The sequence below is a fragment of the Rhinichthys klamathensis genome, unplaced genomic scaffold, assembly GCF_029890125.1.
Source record: "Rhinichthys klamathensis goyatoka isolate OS25496 unplaced genomic scaffold, OSU_Roscu_1.1 h1tg000419l_1, whole genome shotgun sequence".
NCBI classification, from domain to species: Eukaryota; Metazoa; Chordata; class Actinopteri; order Cypriniformes; family Leuciscidae; genus Rhinichthys; species Rhinichthys klamathensis.
In genome coordinates, this window is record NW_026606917.1 from 729,489 (window position 1) to 749,929 (window position 20,441).

A 20,441-nucleotide genomic window follows, 5' to 3' on the forward strand; every position below is an offset into this window, starting at 1 on the left:
ATGTGAACTCGGCTACTTTTATTTAAGGCAAGAACTTGCATTGTTGTCGTTGGATTGATATTAAGACTGAGAAGAGACACGATGTGTATTATCCACAATGCACAATGTAAAAGAGCTTTGGTGGGACGTGTACTGTATAAGGTCTACTATTTTAGCTTTGCATATCTTAATACATGTAAATGTACATGATACGTTGTTTTTTTCCCTTATCTGTTAAGGCATTGCATTGTTTTCTAGCGGACCAATACAGCATCCATATAAAACGCTGATTTTTTTTCTTTTCTTTCTGAGGTATTAAGCAGCACAATATTTACAATGGGTATAATTTGAGTCATTTGTCTTCGATTCTGTATGCAATAGAAACATGGAAAGAAACGCCTTAGAACATTAACACTTCCTCTTCTGTGTAAGTAGAGAAAAAGATATTGCACTATTTTTTTCTTTTTTGATGTCTTTGTAATGCAATAAATGCACTAGGTAGAACAATAATCGCAATGGACACATAATTGGTCCTCAGACGTGATGTTGGCACACACTATCTTTCTCTCTTTCGCTCCTTCATCTTTCTGACAACATGACAAATAAATCCTGCCTGATGCTGTATATGCTTTCTATTTAAAGAAAATGCCACTAGTTATAATAAAAAACAAAACAAAAAAAACATTTTATGTACTTTTAACACTCCAGTTGTGTCTCAAATTGTTTGATCATTGCTCACATTTCATCGCAAGTGTTTTTTGCATCACTGTTGTTTTGTCTTACAAAGCTGTCAACCACATTCAACCACATCTTAATACACATTCTTGGTCTTACTTAGTGCCCATTATTCATATCATAATCTTTTAAAATATGCAAGTTGTCACCTAGCCGTCTTAATTGTAAATCCCTCCCCATCCAAATACCTTGACATTAAAGTGCATTCAGAAGTTCATTAGCTAGCATTAACATTAGCATTGCTGTGCTTTGGGTGCTTTAAGTACTGATACCACAATGTTTTTAGAAATAAGATGATGTTAGTGCAGCGTCTATGTAAATCACACTGATACAAGTGAGTTTTAGAGAGCGGTTCACACATAATTCATTCACTTAACAATTTAACTATGCAAAAGACAATCATATTGCTACGATTTAGAGAAAGTGCAATGCGCAATTAGGCGGAATGAGTCCCGCCCGCCCTGGCAATCCAGGTTTCTCTAAGTGGTGGTCCATAGACTTGCGAATAATAATTTTCTATAAATTATTAAATTGTGCTGTATTATACAATTTGCATATTTACATATGGGGACCATTTGCACCAATAAAACAAGCATATTGTGTTCATTACTCCCACTAGAGTGCGGATCGGGCCGCATTTTTCTGTCCGAGCCCGGCCCGCGTCCGACAGGGCAGTAACCGAACCCGACCCGAGCCCGATAGGCATTAAGATATTTATGTCCGAGCCCGACACAGTTAAAAATCTCATTTTTTTCTCATACTAATGACACGTACGTTTGTTTGTGTAGAAAGGCCGCTTTTATTTAGCAACTGGAAGGCATTCGGAAATGTTTACAGATGTGCGCAACGCACCAGCGTGCGCCGCACACGGCCAACAAAGCGCATGTTGTTAACACAGGCGCGCACAAGAGGCCCAAACAATATAATAATACAATAATAGCCAATTGAAATTAAATGAACAAAGCTAGGTCTACCAAAAATTGCCAAAGCTAACAGAACAAAACATTAACGTAACACATATGCAGCTTATTGAAATGGAAATCACTCTTACCATTTTTCCTCGAAAACTGTGTGGCTAATAAAACTGTAACATGGGATCTATTCACATAATCCATCCTTCAATGTTTAGGCTGGTTTTAAAATCTCCTGAGGCCAACTTCTTTTTAACGTCTTCCATCGTTGCGCTGCCAGCCACATGTAGCTAAATATGCAATATTATGCACGCACGTGTTGCGCGTTGTCACAGCAACATAAACAAATTTCCGCACACATGAAGTTGGATGTTAGGGTGATATTTTAAATTTATTTTAATCACAAAAACAAACATTTGCATCCAGTTAAACATTATAATAAGCTGTTTTAAATTTCAAATGTTCAATGCCTTAATTGCGCCGACGTGACCGAGCCCGACCCGAACCCGAACGTCATTTCAAAATATGTGTCCGGCCCGGCCCGTCGGGTCCCGTCGGGCTCGGTTCGGGTATCCATCCTCTAACTCCCACCCACATTAACTTTAGGCCAATAGAAGCATTACGACAATCTGTGATGAACCACTCATCACTCATAAAAAACTCTTCACGAACCGTTCTGGCTTCTAACTGGTGAGCATGGAGAAATATTTGAATTCCACAAGTGAAGCTAAGCCCAAACTATCTGAATTGAGAAACTAGTGACAATTATATTTGTTTGGTTTTATTGAGAACAGCGACGAGAGACCAAAATGCACCTTGTGTCTTCAGGTGCTAGCAGACCTAGCGATGAAGCCCACCAAGTTAAAGCGCCATTTGATTACAAAGCACCTAGAATATAAGGGCAAAAAAAAGGTTGTTTTTTTCTTTCTTCAAAAGAGCAAGGAATACATCCACCAGAAAACATGGATGGTGAACCTGGCCACAGCTTCAGAGAAAGCAGAAGGCTTCTTTTATGGCGGCTCAATGGATTGCTAAAAGTAAGAAAACACACACAATTCCACAAGAACTCATACTTACAGCCGTTGAAATGTGTTATGCTTGGCGCACAGGCATTTAATAAACTGAAATCTGTACCTCTTTCAAATGGCATCATTAGGATGAGAATTGAAGAACTACTGCATAGATTTCATGCCAGGCTCCCCCACCACACACACACACACACACACTCAAAGTCCTCTCACACCCCAGAGTACAAATCATGTGCACCTGTCCCTCATCCTCACCATAAACAGTCCCAGTACACATTGTATGATTTTGGCCTTTCCCAGACAAAAGATTTCTGTGGTTGTGGCTCCTAAACGGTGTTCCTACGTCGTACAGCGAGAGAGGTTCAGAGACGGCCGTTGTCATGTCAAAGATATCCTGCGATCATTTTCTGACTGTGTTCAAAATTTAGCATGATCATCTCACAGTCTGTTTGCTGCTATGACCCACATCTACTGACTAACCAATAAAAATGCAACATGAAATGGCATATTGATCAACGTGACATGGCGCTAAAGCTTAAAACTACTTTCCTGCAAAATCGCCATGCCAAGTTGGCCTCTTTTCTCTAGCTATGACCAAGTCCATATTCTCCTCTTTCGCTTCCTCCTCTTTTTTTCAGTGCACATGAAAACCACAATGGCTAAAGTGCGAATCATCTTGCTCTTTGTTTACCACTAGCGCATGATGATGGCGTTTTATTCTTCTATACTAACTTGCGTCGTAGCCTATGAAGCGGCAAGGACAGGCCGAAAAAAGTGGAGTTATTGCACAGATAAAGGTTGCCAACCCAAAGATTATGGCTACACATTGCAAAAAGCATGGAACCGGACCTTCACTCTGTTTCAGACTCTGCCATCACAGCAGTTCATTTAGTGAAGTCAAAAGCACTGCAGTCACATGTTTGGACAGCTTTGTAAGGAGATTGGCGCTGGGCATGACGCACCGCTTTACCACAGAAGTGCGATGGCTCTCTCATGGAAAGATTTGCAGCGTGTGTTTGAGCTACGCAGTGAGATGTCAGAATTTATGAGAATGTGTTTTTTTTCTGACCCGGAGTGTGAAGATTAAATGTCATATCTTACTGATATATTCAACTTGCTCAACAGTCTAAACCTTTCTATCCAAGGAGGCTATCCATCTATCCTGGAAGTCAGCTACAAAATCACTGCCTTCATGAAAACAGAGCAATGTTCCCCTATCAGACTGAGATTATCCACATAAACAACCTGTCTGTGGTGGCTATAGTGAGAGAGGTAGTTACCTCTCAGCTCACTGCACTGAGCAAGCACTTCAGATCATACTTCCCAGATGTGAGCACAAATGCCTGGGAATGTGTGCGGGATCCTTTTTCCCCAGCTGCAACAAGTGGCCTTACTGATAAGGCAGAAGAGGAGCTCTTGGACTAATTCCTCGTGCAGTCTTTTGGCCCTCCCTCTCGCATTAGTATCCCGAACTCACTGCCAAGACCATGAGAATATTGCTCCCATTTCCTACCTTACCTATGCGAGTCATCATTCTCCATTATCATATGGCTGCAAGGAAGATTAAGGACAGGGCTCGTTTGAATGTGGAGAATGATTGTAGAGTATGCCTGTCATTACGAATAAGCTAAATGTGTTGTGAGGGATAGGCTCACCCATTTCATTAGTTTAGGTGGGCTCATCAATTGAGTTATTGTGAAACGTGAGATACAAAAGTGATTAAGCCAAATGCAAATGAATTCAATAGGCTCTATGCACGAACGTTGCTGACGTATTTCCGGTAGAATCTAAGCCCGTGTCTTTACCTCCTCATAGCGCGTTCTATAGCGAAGTGTACTAGAGGCCAAACTTTAATAAAATTAATTGTCTCAGAAACGAGACAACGATTTTAGAAACTGATTCGCTAGTCGGATTTCGCATGTTATGGGAGATTACTCACCCTCAAAGTTGTCGATGGGCGGGCTGAGACAAAACACGGAAGCGATCGTGCAGAGCCTATCTAGGCTTCTAGAAGAACTCTGAATAGGCTTAATTACCATGATGTGTTCTGTAAGTATCATGGTTTATTCATGAGTCAAGTTCATGATTTGTTGTTTGTTCTACTATTGATATGAATAGGGAGTAATAAATTCATTTGCAAAGTGTCACTTGCATTGGAAAGTCAGCAGTCCAGAGCTAAATGGTATGTTGTATTGTTGCATTTAAATTTGTTAAATCAAAGTTACACTGCCTCACTGTGGTCAAATACCAAACAGCTCTTATGTTCAACACCGTTCAGATAACTGAGAAAGCAGAGCAATGATGAGAATGTTATAACTCTCCCAGTTCCTGGGTCACAGCCCTGCAAAGTTTAGATTCAACCTTAATTAAACACACGTGATCCAGCTAATCTCCAGGATTATTTTGAAAACTACAGATATATTGGAGCCGGGTTGGATCTAAACTCCTCCAGGAGTTTGACACCTGTCTTAATGCATTAAAAAATGTTTTACAAAAATTAAACTGAGTCAAAACATCAATCCTTCTTCCAAAACGTGTTTTTGTCTTACTGTCATTCGCGCTATGGTACGCATATTATAAGTGTTTATATTTTAGACCGAGTGGGATGGTTTTTGTGGGAAATTGCAGACATGTGTCACTCGCCGGCCTGTGCTTGTCTTATCATATCCTTAAATAGAAAAAAGTTTATCCGGCTACTTTGATGCATGTGTGGTATGGGAGTGGCATAGGTTCGTTGGTACAACGAGCGAGGAAATGTCTCCTGAATTTTGACGGTTCTCTTTCAAACATCTTTGGCTGTGACAGATCCTGGAGGCACCAATACCTCCACGTCTGTCAGTTGACAGACCAATCACGACAGTGATGCGGGAGTCCTGCCTCCCTGATATTTACCGCTGCCGGTGATTTCTCCCCCATTAAGATCACATCGGAAGCTATCCTATCAGCAGGGCCTGTTTTTGGAAATAGTTGTTTAACTGTAATTAGACGAGCCGTCAAGGTGCCTCACCGAACACCGCGGTTTAGTTAGCGGGTCTATTCACTGTCACTGTGATTTATTTGCTTGGGATATAAACGAAGATAATTAACATGTCACAGCAGATTCTCTTCTATGGTTCTTCTTCCTAAGCAGTCAATGTGGTGAGCTTAGGTGCTATCTCTAGTATAGCGATCGCTAGTTCTGCAAGTGGCATAGCAAAAGCAGAAACTTTGCATCTATGTGGGGGAATGATCTCCAAGCAAGGGGCTCTCATCCTGGGGTGCGTTTCCCAAAGCCAACTATGGTCGCAAGTTCCGTCGTTACCAATAGAGTTCAATGGAAATTGCGATCATAGTTGGCAAACGATGCTTTTGGGAAACGCACCCCTGGCTGGGGGTGAGACACGTTCAGGCAGCATAGGCTAACCCGAGTGTTGTCCTCACTGTTCTCTCGTCCCATCAAAGGTGCTAGAGAGAAGAGTGTGAGTTGCGACCGCTAATAAAGGAGACCCCTGCTTTTCTCCTCTGCCTGTGGAGAAGATTAAACAGCCCCTGTGTCATGCATTCTGCTTCCCCTTTTCAGAACCATAACAGAGGAAAAAGAGGAGGACGATGACAAAGCTATCGCTCGTCTATTGGAGGAGGAAGGAGAGGTGGGTGATGATGCGATCCTCCCGCCGAATCCCACAAAGCATCCCCCTCCCCAGCCCTGGCGGAGCTCGACCTACTCAAAATGTGCCAGAGGGCAGTGGCAAAACTCTCCATTGACTGGCCGTTGCAGCAGATGGGCCAGGGAACCAGAGCCAGAGAGATCTTTTTGACTGCGTCACGTGCCCCAGGCATTAAACAGCTAATTTCAGCAATCCCTGCGTGTATTCCAGAAATTAAAAGTTTCAGGGATAAGCCCTTTTCCCACAGGGTTCCAGTAATAGGGTTAGGGATGTCAAATCCCCCTCCTGTTGAGCTGTCAGCGGCACATCATCTCAACCCCTAACCGCAGGGCAGCCTTTTCCTCTGCCTCAGCTTCACTGCCAGGAACTGAACGCTTAGCAGCCTCGGTTTTTCAGAAGATTGAGGATCTGCATCTTGAAAGCTCAGATTGAGCCAGAGACAATTTATATAGAGACATGCCACTTCCTCAATCCTCAATACAACTATATAGGGAAAACCCGTAACGCCAAAGATGGCGGTTGTATGCACATGCCCCGCCCCTCCCGCTGGAAAGCCAATCGTCTGCCGGGAAACATGTAAGCCTATTGTCTGGTTCCACTGACGCATGCGCACAGTTGAGGTTTGCGACAGCGGAGACGAGAACCCTTGCGCATGCGTAGTAAACGTATAACCTGTGGGGAAAACCTTATTAAACCTTTTAAACCTTATTTTGGCGCAAAGTCATCAAACTTTTTTAGCGATTTTTCTATACAAGCAGTTTTTATGTCCCGGTGACCAGTGAAAGTGCAGTTCTGACTCTCTACCCATTTATTTAGATAGGAGCCTGGTCTTGTTAGTCCGAAATAGCTGCCCGGATACGTTGCTAAGATGGCGGCCGAGTGGCATGACTTGCCTAAAAGGACTTTGATTGAGCCCAAAGCCCTTTTCGGGGCATTGGTCACTGCTGGGCAACAGGAGTGTGATTTGAGGAAACAGGAGGGCGAGGCTTTCCAAACTTGGCTCCCTCACAAGACCACTGCTGGGCTCCTCAACCAGACACACTGGTTTTCAAGCCCCCAGAGGAGTGGTCAGTCAGCTAAGAGAAAAGCCTTCCTTTCGCAGGGGCTGTGAGTTGACACCGGCCAGCAAACCCTTAGGAAGGGAAGAAACGGCATTCAATTTAATCCGTCCTTCTGTTCAGGATGAAGGGATGGGTAAGAGCACTGGCAGAGTATCTGTTGCTGTCCTCCCTCAAAGAGAGCGGTCAGTTTCTTCTCCTCCTGCCAAGAGAAGGCATTGGACATTGGAATTAATCAAAGATATCTTATGACCAGTTCAAGTGTGGAGTTGGCACCAGTTCCCCCAATGCCCCACAGAGAAATTCTCCCCCCTCCACCCACGGGGTTACATGGAGGGCAGAGGGCAGATTTCAAAAGGACATTTGGTGTGAAAATAATAAACATACCCTGTGTATCCAGGCAGTGGGCCAAGGGCACAGCAATGTGAGAGGAGGAGGTCTCCATTCAATTCTGGATTTGAGGAATATCAAGACAAGATACCTCTAGTACAGATTGAAAACGCTCTTGCTCATTTTCATTTAATTCATCCCAAAGACTGGTTTATGTCACATATGAACACACCAATAGTTGGTATAGTTTTCCTGGATTCAGAAATAGCGTGATCAGTGTACCTGGAACAAACATATTTGGAAAGAGGCTCGTATGGACTGAGGAAGGAGTTAAGATGGAGATAGGAAGTTGGTCTTCTAGTTTCATGTTGGCTTGTGAAATCTATTAAGAAAATCATCTGCTACTTTTTTTATGGCAGTGTAATTTAAGTAACTGGATGTTAGATTATCATTACTGATTTCAATTAATCTGTTTATCATCAAGCCAGAAAAATATATTCAAAAACTTCAAACGACACTTTTTTCAGTCTTAAGGACTTTATTATTAATCCATAGAGCGAATGAACAATTTTACTCATCCTCTGACTGAAATGGGGTATCTACAAATGCATTAATGAATCGGTATTTTTACACAATTTAAAAATCACAATCACACGTAATGTGTAAAAAACAAAAGAGGTGTGCTGTTCAACAATTTTACGTTTTACCAACTGTCCATCTGATGGTGTCAAGGGATGATTTCTCTCTACCTCAGTTCTACACTCACTGATTTATATGTCAGAAAACTGATTTATGATCCCATGTTTTACTGGGTGTCTCTTTTGAATAATCTGGTAAAAAGAAACAGCAGTCACAAGATGCACAAGAGAAAAACAACAACATATGGAAGCGGTCCAGCTCAGGCAAAGATGGTCTCCTCTCTCCTCTTCTTGGTGAGGATAGTGCCGGGCTTGTGCTGGGCTTCTGGGTGATTGGCCAGCTCGGGAGGGCAGGTGGACACGGGGCTTTCCAAGATGGCTTGTTTCAGGTCGTAGAACACAGTAGAGTCTTCTTTGGTCAGGAAGGTCATCGCCATACCACTCTTTCCAGCACGACCCGTTCGGCCAATACGATGGATATAGTCTGAGAAAAGCCAAGTTAAAGATTAATCAAAAAGGAAACGAGAAACAGGAAGTCCCCTGATATAACCATCCAACAGTTCTAAAGCGGAAAAGGTTTAATGGATAAAGTGACAGAAATGATGTTGGACTCACCCTCAATGTTCTTGGCCATGTCGTAGTTGAGGACCATGGAGACGTCGTGGATGTCGATACCTCTGCCTGCCACATCTGTGGCCACCAGGATGTCCTTAGCTCCGGCCTTCAGGTTGGACAGGGCGAACTCTCTCTGTTCCTGACCTTTACCACCATGAAGTGTACAAGCATTGTACTGCAGAACAGAGGAAAAGAAAGATCGAGAGTTACTGACTGAAAGTTATTTCTATAAAGAATTACAGACAGTAATAAACACTGTGTACTCACTCCCATCTTCTCCAGAGACTTAGCCAGCACATCAACACCCTTCTTTTGGTTAACGAAGATGATGATGGGCGGCTCGAAGCCACTTCCCAAAACTTCCAGCAGCTTCTTCCTGTTTACCACACAAGAACATTTGGAAGAAAAGGTTGAGTAAATTTCTGATGACAACTTCCACTTGAATATGAGGGGTTACAGTTAACACGTGCGCTCTGACCTCTTTTCACCCTCGGACATGAGGATGACCTTCTGCTCCACTCTCTCGTGAGGTTTGCCTGCAGAGCCGATGTACACCACCGCAGGCCGTCGGAGGTAACTCCTGGCCAAACGCTCCACTGCAGGAGGCATAGTGGCCGTGAACATGACCGTCTGAAAAACACGAGAGAGGACGTGCAATAAAAAGAAAGCAATAGAAATTGTGACTTCATTTCATAATCCGTGACTCAGTATCTGTTACCTGTCTGTATTTGTGTTTGCCCTCCAAAAAGTTCTGCATCATTTTTTCAGGGTCCTCAGCATCATCTGTGTCAGGCTTCTGATTAGTCACAGGAATGTACTCCAGAATCTTCTGGACGTCGGGTTCAAAACCCATGTCAATCATTCTGTCGGCTTCATCCAGTACCACATACGTGCACCTGCTCAGGACGAGGTATCGGTTTTCCAACACGTCGATCAAACGACCAGGTGTGGCTATGACGATCTGAGAACGAGGAAGCCAAACACATCAGATCTACAACTACAATGAGGTTATCTATTACGAATATAGACATAGACCAGTGTTTTTTCAGTATCACTAAATATAGAGATACTATGAATAATTTTGAATTAATAGCAATTGGTTATTGGAGGGTCTTTTACTCTCACCTCACAACCCATCCTGAGTTTGAACCCTTGATCCTCTCTGGATATTCCACCGATCACGGCTACCGTCCGGATCCCCAGCGGTTTGCCGAATTTAATGGTCTCCTCCTCGATCTGCTGTGCCAGCTCACGAGTCGGGGCCAGAATTACGGCATACGGTCCCTGATCAGAGTCCTCAATCCTACAGTGAAACACACACACAGTGAAACACATTTGATCCGATTCCTCAGAACATGTGTCGACGTATAAAAACGTGACAGAGAAAAAAAGTGAGCTCACCTGTCAATCTTAGGTAGAGTAGTGATCCAGACCAACAAAGGAATGAGGAAGGCGGCGGTTTTACCGCTACCAGTCTCAGCCACACCGATGATGTCACGGTTCTGTAGACCAATAGGAATGGCCTGCCTCTGGATAGGTGTAGGATCCTGATAAAGAATGAACATGTAAAGAAAACATTTTTAATATATTAGGGCTGTCAGTTAAACGCATTATTAACGGCGTCAATTTTTTTATCGCGCGATTAACGCTCTTTTTAGCCTAGCAAACTTTGCTTTTTTCACATGCTTTTGCAACAGGGCGCTGCGCTGCGCTATGAAACCCATTCATTTCAGTGTTTCCCCTAGGATTTTTTTCAGGCGGGGGGGGGGGGGGGGGGGGGGGGGCGGACTGCTAGTGTTGCGGAGCGGGCGTGTTACGGATACGTGGTGTAATTTTTTTTTGCAATCAAAAAGCATGTCTAATTAATTGAAATCATGTATTATGAATCATTAAACAATACTTTTTTTTTAAATATATGAAAAAAAATGTCACACTAATTCTGTGTTGTGTTTTTTCTGGTAATAAAATGAAGACATAAAACACAAATTGTATCATTTATCATCAATTTTAATCGTATGAAATTAAATAAACTTTTTGTCAAATAACTTGCTGCACAATGAGCTTTACTGTTAAAATTAAAACATGGATTATTCCTTAATTTCAGTTTTGATGATAATTTATTTGGATTAGTGTATTATTACATTGGGACATATCTAAATTCTAATGTACAACAGTAATATATTTCTGTCAAGTTAAACCGAACTTTTATTTTGACGGGTTGCCGTGAAGACGTTTTGAGTTTCTGTGTGTTTATGTCATGATGATAGTTTTTCTCAAATGAAGCGGTGAAATGATCACGAAGTGACTTTCAGAGTGGATCTAGAGCCTGGAGAGGAAGTTTATGCATTTTTGTCTTCATATAGGCCAAAAAACAGCGCAAGCGTCACACGTGCTTCAGTGTGTGTGTGTGGTAAATGAAACTGCGCGTCGGCGGCACCATTCATTCACTCAGAACATGCAGGATTCTTATTTAAATAGTCTTTGTGTTTTAATATTCACACACACTAGTCTACATCGCGGGCGGGCTGCCCCCCCAAAACAATGGTAGGGGAAACACTGCATTTCAATGGCTTGCGCCGCGCGAGGACGTTTTGTTGCTTCGTCGACCAAAGCGCAAGCAGATCTAGCTAGACCGGAAACAAAACAACAGGCACGCCGCACACACTTGTTTGGGCTTGAGAGCCGGCCAAATAGTTGGTTAACGTTACGTTTTGAGTGAGTGACGAGCGCGAGACGCCGAAATGGATGCCAATAAGATTCTGAATGGAAAGTTTACTTTTAAAAAGTTGCCAAATGGTTCCATTGACAAGACCAACGTGATCTGTGTGTTTTGTCATTGTGAACTGAGCTATCGTCATCGCAGCACGTCCAGTCTGAAATACCACTTGATGATGGCCAAGCACACACACAGTTGATGTGAATTCTCCGCCCCCACATGCTCCAAGTGAGAATGTTAGTGTGAAATTGAACACAGTATATGCCAATGTTTGTTTTCAATAAAAAAACATTTGCACAAAGCAAGCCGATCCACTTTTCCATGTTGATAAGAGCATTAAAATGAGAAAAAAAATAATGGGACAAAAAGAAATCAAGAGACATTTAGAATAGATAAAAATGTGTGATTAATCGCGAGTTAACTATGACATTAATGCGATTAAATATTTGAATCGTTTGACAGCACTATAATATACACAAAACACACTTACATGGATGGAAGGATGCCATATGTAACGAGCATTTTTAAACATTTGAAGAACAATAATAATTTGGAAACATAGCAAAAAGAAACACACTGACCTTATAGCCACACTTTTCGATGACCTCCAGAATGTGAGGCGGCAGTAAATACTCCTTCCAGTTGCGGATGGGGTTAGGGATCTTCCCTCCTTTGGTGGTGATGCTGTAGTCCTCTCTGAAAATTCTCCAGTCTCTGTCCGTCATCTCATCCAGCTTCTTCTGAGACCAGTGTCGGTCGTCCCAGCGCTGCTTGGCCTCCTTCTTTCGCACCTTCTTCAGCCTCACTCTGTGAAATACATAAATGAATAGCATATCCATTAAAACAGTGAGCATTTGATTATGATAATTTCCATTTTCCATAACAGAGGCATTAGCTCTCCCTTGTGTCAATTACAACCCTATCATTGGGTGTATTTTAATAAAGTAACAGCAATTTTGTGAAATATTATTAAAATATAACTGTTGTCTACTTTAATATAGTTTCAAATGTAATTTATTCCTGTGATGTAAAAGCTGAATCTTCAGCATCATTACTCCAGTCTTCAGTGTCACATGATCCTTCAGAAATCATTCTAATATGTTGGGAGTGTATAAATCTTACTCCTCTTGCTCCTTCTCTTCAAGGGTCCGTCTCTTCTCCATCAGGTCTCCGTAGAATCGGGACTGGTCTCTCTTCTGCTGCTTGAGGTCGATGCCTGCGATGAAGCCTCGGCCGTACAGCTGAACCTGATGCTTTTCTTTATAGCTAAACACATAAACAGTCAACCTGTGTTATTGTGCTCCTCTCTCACATATACTACATAAATATGTAAATTGGGTGATCTGAGGCAGTCATACCCAAATGCAATGCAGTAAAATATATAAAATAATCTGGATTTTTATGTGAAAAGTTATTATGTGCAGTTATTCATGGCATCCTCACATTGGATTGTAGTCGGTCGATGTGTCTTCAGACGCATCCCACTCGAAGACAAACTTCCTGTCATTCAGATGACGTGTACGCCGCCGTTTCTTCATCCCGCCAAGATAACGCTCCTAAAGAGAAAACAAGTATTGGTTCAACATTCATCAAAAAGACACATTATCACCTAATGCACTTCAATGCACAGCAGGGACAGAGGAAAATACATGGAAAGATGATATTCTGATAGCATAAACTTCTCTAAACATTTGCAAATGAATTCTTAGATTTTTCTGAGGCCAACATTTGCTTTACTTATTCCCAAAGGCATATTTAGTAACAGTTTTCTCAATATATTTACATTATATTATTTATTTTAATATTTAAAATATCTAAACATTGTATGCATATACATACAGGGGTTGGTCAAAATAATGTGATAATATTTGATTCGATTCAAAATTGAATTTATTACATACAATTTTAGGCTTCACCAGCCATGAGGGTGAGTAAGTGACAGAATTTGCATTTTTGGGCAAACTACATTAAGGAAAAATAAAAAAAATAAAAAAGAATGAAATAATAAGAAAAAATAAGAAACTAAAACTGCCAGTAGGTTGTGGTAAATGTCTAAACGAGTGAGTCATTCATTCATTCGATGTCTTCAAATGGTTGATTCATACAGGACTGAAGTAAATGGCTTTCTTTATGAATGGCCCATTGAATCATTTAATCATCACCCTATTGATTTGCTCAAAATGTGGATTCATTCAGAAATTAAACACAGCCATGTGTTGCTCGGAGACGCACAACAGTTCTGCTCTGGCTTTGTAGGTAATATTTTCTTTGGCAAAATTAAGCAAAAGTATAATATAGAATATAACCCAATATTAAGTTATTTATTTATTGAACTGTTGTATAAAATCAATATCACATTTGCACTCGTACAATTCGGGACAAAAACAGCACTCATGTGATATTGTGCTCGTTACCCATGTGATATTGCTTAACTATATCATGATATAAATATGAGACAAAAACTCAAATGGGCATTTTTGCCCTGATATCTCGAATTTTAGGGTCTTTCTAACTGCATTCAATAGACTCTGGAATGTATGTCGCGAGCCCTCTGGACATTTGAGTGATCTGATAGTAAGCGAGCTCGCGACATACATTCACAATCTGACCGGCATGAGTGCTTAGAGACGGCGGCTCGCTGGCAGCGATGGCACGCTGTTTCTATATATGAAATATATCCCCCGGTTACCTTGAGCGGGGAACGTTTTCTGAGAGCTTTGTAGCGAGTGCGCGGCGCCGGAGGTGAGGCGTTTATAAGTAAGCGTGAGCGCGCTGGGGCGGGCAAGTAACTTACATTCGCAGCCTGACTCATATGAGTATTCATGTGCGGCGGCTCGCTGACAGCGACAGCTGGCTGTTTTGAATGAGACGACCCGGTTACTGTGAACGGGGAGCGCTTTATGAACATTCTGTGATGCGCGAGCAGCGCCGGGGACAGTGTGTCTGTTCGTGTGCCTGTTAGTAAGAGTGAGCGGGCACGTGACTTACACACATAACCTGATTTATACGAGGTTGAACTGGCCGTGTGACAGAGCGGGCATAAGATGGACACGAGCGCAAGTTCGCGGGCGAATTTAATAACGCGAAGCGTTATAAACCAATTGATTCATATATAAGGCGCTCCGGATTATAAGGCGCACTGTCGTTTTTTGAGAAAATTAAAGGCTTTTAAGTGTGCCTTATAGTGCGGAAAATACGGTAATTAGTTTAATCATCAGGCCTAGTTTAAATACTATCTAATTTGCTCTTAAGATTTCTCTCAACCCAGAAAATGATGTAAAAGATTGGTTTGTTTTTCTCCAGCTGAATAAGTGAGGACAGTGTAGAGCTTGTCACCTTAATGGCCTGCAGCTCTTTTCCTTTGTCTTTTTCTTCTCTAATCTTCTGCCGTCCATCATCCTCATCATTCCCATTGTTCTCTCTTTCCATTCGCTCCCTTCTTTCTCGCCGTTCACGCTCCTGAGGATCCTCTGCAAGTTAGACAAAGCAAGATGATGAAAATAAAAAAGACAACATTGAGGAGCACATTAGCATATACACTCACCGGCCACTTTATTAGGTACCCCATGCTAGTAACGGGTTGGACCCCCTTTTGCCTTCAGAACTGCCTCAATTCTTCGTGGCATAGATTCAACAAGGTGCTGGAAGCATTCCTCAGGGAGTTTGGTCCATATTGACATGATGGCATCACACAGTTGCTGCAGATTTGTCGGCTGCACATCCATGATGCGAATCTCCCGTTCCACCACATCCCAAAGATGCTCTATTGGGCTGAGATCTGGTGACTGTGGAGGCCATTTTAGTACAGTGAACTCATTGTCATGTTCAAGAAACCAATTTGAAATGATTAGAGCTTTGTGACATGGTGGAAGTAGCCATCAGAGGATGGGTACATGGTGGCCATAAAGGGATGGACATGGTCAGAAACAATGCTCAGGTAGGCCGTGGCATTTAAACGATGCCCAATTGGCACTAAGGGGCCTAAAGTGTGCCAGGAAAACATCCCCCACATCATTACACCACCACCACCAGCCTGCTCAGTGGTAACAAGGCATGATGGTTCCATGTTCTCATTCTGTTTACGCCAAATTCTGACTCTAACATCTGAATGTCTCAACAGAAATCGAGACTCATCAGACCAGGCAACATTTTTCCAGTCTTCAACTGTTCAATTTTGGTGAGCTCTTGCAAATTGTAGCCTCTTTTTCCTATTTGTAGTGGAGATGAGTGGTACCCGGTGGAGTCTTCTGCTGTTGTAGCCCATCCGCCTCAAGGTTGTGCGTGTTGTGGCTTCACAAATGCTTTGCTGCATACCTCGGTTGTAACGAGTGGTTATTTCAGTCACTGTTGCCCTTCTATCAGCTCGAACCAGTCTGGCCATTCTCCTCTGACCTCTGGCATCAACAAGGCATTTCCGCCCACAGAACTGCCGCTCACTGGATGTTTTTTCTTTTTCGGACCATTCTCTGTAAACCCTAGAGATGGTTGTGCGTGAAAATCCCAGTAGATTAGCAGTTTCTGAAATACTCAGACCAGCCCTTCTGGCACCAACAATCATGCCACGTTCAAAGTCACTCAAATCACCTTTCTTCCCCATACTGATGCTCGGTTTGAACTGCAGGAGATTGTCTTGACCATGTCTACATGCCTAAATGCACTGAGTTGCCGCCATGTGATTGGCTGCTTAGAAATTAAGTGTTAACGAGCAGTTGGACAGGTGTACCTAATAAAGTGGCCGGTGAGTGTAGATGGCCTTTAAAGCTAATAGACAGACCACAAAACTCCAGTATTAAAAGTATAAGCATTTTTCTACAGATGCTATTATTTTTCCTAGCCTCTCACCTAGCATCTTTCTGCCAATGTCCTGAAATACTCTTCTTTTCTTCCTCTCATCCTCCACCTGTCTGCGGCGTTCCTCTGTCTGCTGCTCTCTCCGTTTGATGGCTTCGGCTTCTCGCTCCGCTTTGGACAAGAACTTGGGCTGTAACAGGAGGATATGTTTAGGAAAAACAAAACCAAAAAAGGAGTGCACTGATTTAAATAAATATCTCAAATCTCTTCACCTTAGACTCTGCCTCTTCCTCAGCTTTCTTCTTTGCAAGCAGCTCTTCAAGAGAGAGAGGCTGCACCTGAAACCAGGCAGATTGCAGACAAATCCAAGTCAGAAAAGTACACAATATGCAACTTTCAAACTTCAAGTGTCTTCTAATAGGGCACCTTCTTTTTCTTCTTCTCATCTTCCTCATCTTCCTCTTTTTTCACATCCCTCTTTAATTTCGAATCCTTGGATTTCGGGGAAGTGCTCCTGAGAGGAAAAAAGCAAACACTTTATAACCAAGTAGTGAAATATTTACATTATATTATTTATTTGAATATTTAAAATATCTAAACATTGTATGCAATATACATACAGGGGTTGGACAAAATAATGTGAACACCCATTAGAATAGGGGTTGATATAATTTGTGTAGGCTACAATGAAAAAAACAAACGTTGCAATTGTTTTATTCATCTTTTTGTTGTTTATATTCTCTAGTTTGTATATCAGTGCAGTATAAGTGGTTTTCAGCAGTGTTTAGTACAAGCCACGTGTGAAATGAGCGACTTTTCAGACGTCCAAAAAAGGGCAAATCACCGGAGCCCGTTTAACAAGAGCATCTGTAACCTTAAACTTTAAGGCCTGTTCACACCAAGAGCAATAACTATAAAGAGAACCATAACGATAACTAAATTTGCGTCCACACCAGCGAACGATAACGCTTGTTAATTCAAAGCGCGTGCTGCAGGTGTCAGCCACTTTAAATGCTCAAGCTCTTTAAAGCAGAATGGATTCTGATTGGCTGTCAATGTTTTTATCATTTATCAGCTTGAAAAAATTTGTTCTGAAAGTGATTCCAACTATATTGTTTCTTTGTGCCGTTACTGTTATAGTTGTGATGTGGCTATTTATATTTATAATGATTTTTAGAACTATATCATCATATATATTTATAGTTATCGTCATCCTTGGTGTAAATGGACCTTAACCACCCAATTGTTATGATTATGACGGTGTAAACAAAGCAAGGCAAGACTTCTTCAGCGAAGAAGAATAGAGGGCAAAAACCTAAGGTGAATAATAGGGACCGTCGAACACTTAGAGGGGTTGTGTCCAACCAACACAGATTGTTCAGATATTCCTCTTTAAAAGAAAAAAAAATTATCAATCGATTTTTTAGTCAAAGTTTTAAAAAAAAACATTTTTCTTACAAGAGCGCATCGTTTCGCTTCAGAAGGCCTTTATTAACCCCTCGGAGCCGTTTGGGACACTTTTATGATGGATATGATGCACTTGTATGGACTTAAAAAAATAGTGCCCATTCACTCCCATTATACAGCTTGGAAGAGCCAGGACATTTTTTTAATATAACTCCAATTGTATTCGTCTGAAGGAAGAATGTCATATACACCTAGGATGACTTCAGGGTGAGTAAATCATGGGCTTATTTTCATTTTTGGGTGAACTATCCCTTTAAGATCTCCATATCTCTGGGATTGAACCATATAGGGCCTTTAAAATGAAGATACCAAAAGAAATGTTTGTTATGAACCAGGATATTAAGATATCTAATACTTTTAGAGTTCCAGGCATGCAAACTTGGAACAGCTTTTTCCCATTTTTTAACTGTCACTGTTAACAATGCAACAAAGATTGCTAAAGTAAACAGATTTTACTAATAGACCTACCAATCTCTGTACAAAAATAAAATAATGACGCTGCCATCTTTCTAAAGTCATTTTTACCCCTCTGTAATTTGGCTCCAAATCACAGGTGAAAATTGTCATTTTGACCCCCCTCTACAAAATAGTGGATTACTCCGTAAATATACATTCACATTTAATATTTTGGATTTCATGTATATTTCACGTATATATATATATATATATATATACACAGACCTATATATATATATATATATATATATATATATATATTTCACGTGTATATATATATATATGTATATGTGTATGTATATATGTATATATATATATATATATATATATATATATATATATATACACAAACGTATACTATATATGAATGTCAGTCAGTTGAAGTTCAACAAACTAAACTGTTAACACTATTTTTTTTCTCCTGGCACATTCGAAAAAGATTTCAGAGTGCAGATTTGTACAGCCATTTTCACCAGCTCCACCACAATAATAAATGTTCTATTTTTTAGCATCATATTTTCTGTGATTTTTTTATAGTATCAATGTGATAATTTCAATATTACATTATCTTAGGCAAAATATTGTTTAATGTTACCTTGATGACATTTAAATCTGCAGAATTTGCAACAACACTGTTCAGTATATCACAAAAACAGTTACAATTTGCAAGCATCTCGACATCCTTACTGTTCAGAGGCAGCCCTGAAAAGGTTTGAGGCAAGCGTGATTCAAACCTTGATTTCTTGGACCGGTCTTTGTCCCGTCTGTCCCTGTCTCTTTCTCTGTCTTTGCGGTTCCTGTCTCTGTCCTTCTCTCTGTCTCTTTCTTTGTCTTTTAGACGACGATCTCTAAAAACAGAGAAGAAGAGTTGGCGTTAGATTACACATGCGTTATCATTCGCATGAGAAGAACAGTATATAGTCCCACACACCGGTCTGCAGATTTGGATCTGCTGCGGGAGCGCTTGCGTTCACGGGACCGGTGCCGTTTGCGGTCTCTGCCGGGAGATCCCTTACGTTCCCGTTCCCTGGAGCGAGAACGACTGCGCTTACGGGACTCCCGCTCCTTCCCTATGCTCTCCAGGTCCTTCTTCTCAGAGGACTCACCAGCCATCTGGAAAGATGAGGAAAGCCAGGCCTTGAGATGAGCAGTGACGCATGTTTAAAAGACAAGTTTGATTGATGTCTACAGCGAAACTGATTGTAAATACAAGACTAAGTGGCATGTATCGCGCTTACATTTTGTATTATTTAGTGAATTTGAGTCATATTGCATTGTGCAGTCATTACAACACAGCTAAAATATGTAAGTATACAATTACACGTGATATATATCTAGCAAAGACCAAACGCACGGGAGTTTTATTAATATCGTCCAAGTTTGCACTGAAGACGCAGCATTGAGCACAGCGATGGCCTGCAACCTTCAATAAACAAAATATCTAGAAATCAGAAAAAAGACTATAACGGGTAAAAACCAAGTTATTAACAACATGTTCAACTGTGCTGTTATTAAAAATAGAAAACATTTGATTCAATTACTTACTTTAAGGATCAAAATCAAGGCGCTTGCGAAGCTTGTGCGTTTGGTTTACTAAGCCGCCATTATGCTTGGCGTCACCAGATGACGTACTTCCTGTGATGGATTGTGGGACATGTAGTAAAAAAAATTATTTCTAAAGCTTTGCTATAATAATAACAAATTATGTAAAGGAGGATCCTACTTTTGCATTATTTATTCATTTTGTTTAAAACAATAAACCAGTTAATTTTTTTTACATTTTAAATTATGTAAGAAAGTAGTTTATGATGTAGGCTAAGATGTTCACAATTATGGCAGTGGCAGCTGATTTTAAAGTTGACATGAAACAGACAAGTTTCCAGGCCCGGTGTGGTAACGAATCGGGTCCTCCTCGAAATTGGGGGTCTCTAATTACTTTAGGCACTCTCTTTAGCGCCTGTTTACAATTCCTACAAAATCATGTTATGATAAATAAATATGAATTTCACTTCACAGTCATCTTTAATGTAATTACGTGTTAAATTAAGTGTTAAATGTCCAAATATTTGC

General features: G+C 41.1%; 1 protein-coding gene and 1 long non-coding RNA gene across 2 annotated transcripts; one reads left to right on the top strand and one right to left on the bottom strand.

Moving 5' to 3' along the window:
- LOC130070791 (uncharacterized) lies at positions 1-686 on the top strand. Its single transcript, XR_008803927.1, has 2 exons — positions 1-48; positions 156-686. It is a non-coding gene; the product is annotated as an uncharacterized LOC130070791 (long non-coding RNA).
- A 7,813-nt stretch (positions 687-8,499) lies between these two features.
- ddx23 (DEAD (Asp-Glu-Ala-Asp) box polypeptide 23) lies at positions 8,500-20,004 on the bottom strand. The gene is made up of 17 exons (XM_056235309.1): positions 19,917-20,004; positions 19,303-19,484; positions 19,106-19,219; positions 16,875-16,962; positions 16,721-16,786; positions 16,500-16,638; positions 14,994-15,127; positions 13,101-13,213; positions 12,780-12,923; positions 12,239-12,464; positions 10,343-10,488; positions 10,067-10,244; positions 9,660-9,902; positions 9,420-9,571; positions 9,209-9,317; positions 8,942-9,116; positions 8,500-8,810 (listed from the first exon to the last, which is right to left on the bottom strand). The coding sequence occupies exons 2-17, from the start codon at positions 19,482-19,484 to the stop codon at positions 8,587-8,589; spliced, it is 2,433 nt and encodes an 810-aa protein (XP_056091284.1). The 5' UTR covers positions 19,917-20,004; the 3' UTR covers positions 8,500-8,586.
- Positions 20,005-20,441: the final 437 nt, after the last annotated feature.

Excerpts from the sequence above, each read along its gene's own strand:
- ddx23 (XM_056235309.1), bottom strand. The coding sequence starts at position 19,484 with ATGGCTGGTGAGTCCTCTGAGAAGAAGGACCTGGAGAGCATAGGGAAG. Across the intron at positions 16,639-16,720 it reads AGGAAGAGGCAGAGTCTAAG|CCCAAGTTCTTGTCCAAAGC; the intron begins GTGAAGAGATTT and ends CTCCTGTTACAG. Across the intron at positions 9,318-9,419 it reads ATGTCCGAGGGTGAAAAGAG|GAAGAAGCTGCTGGAAGTTT; the intron begins GTCAGAGCGCAC and ends TGTGGTAAACAG.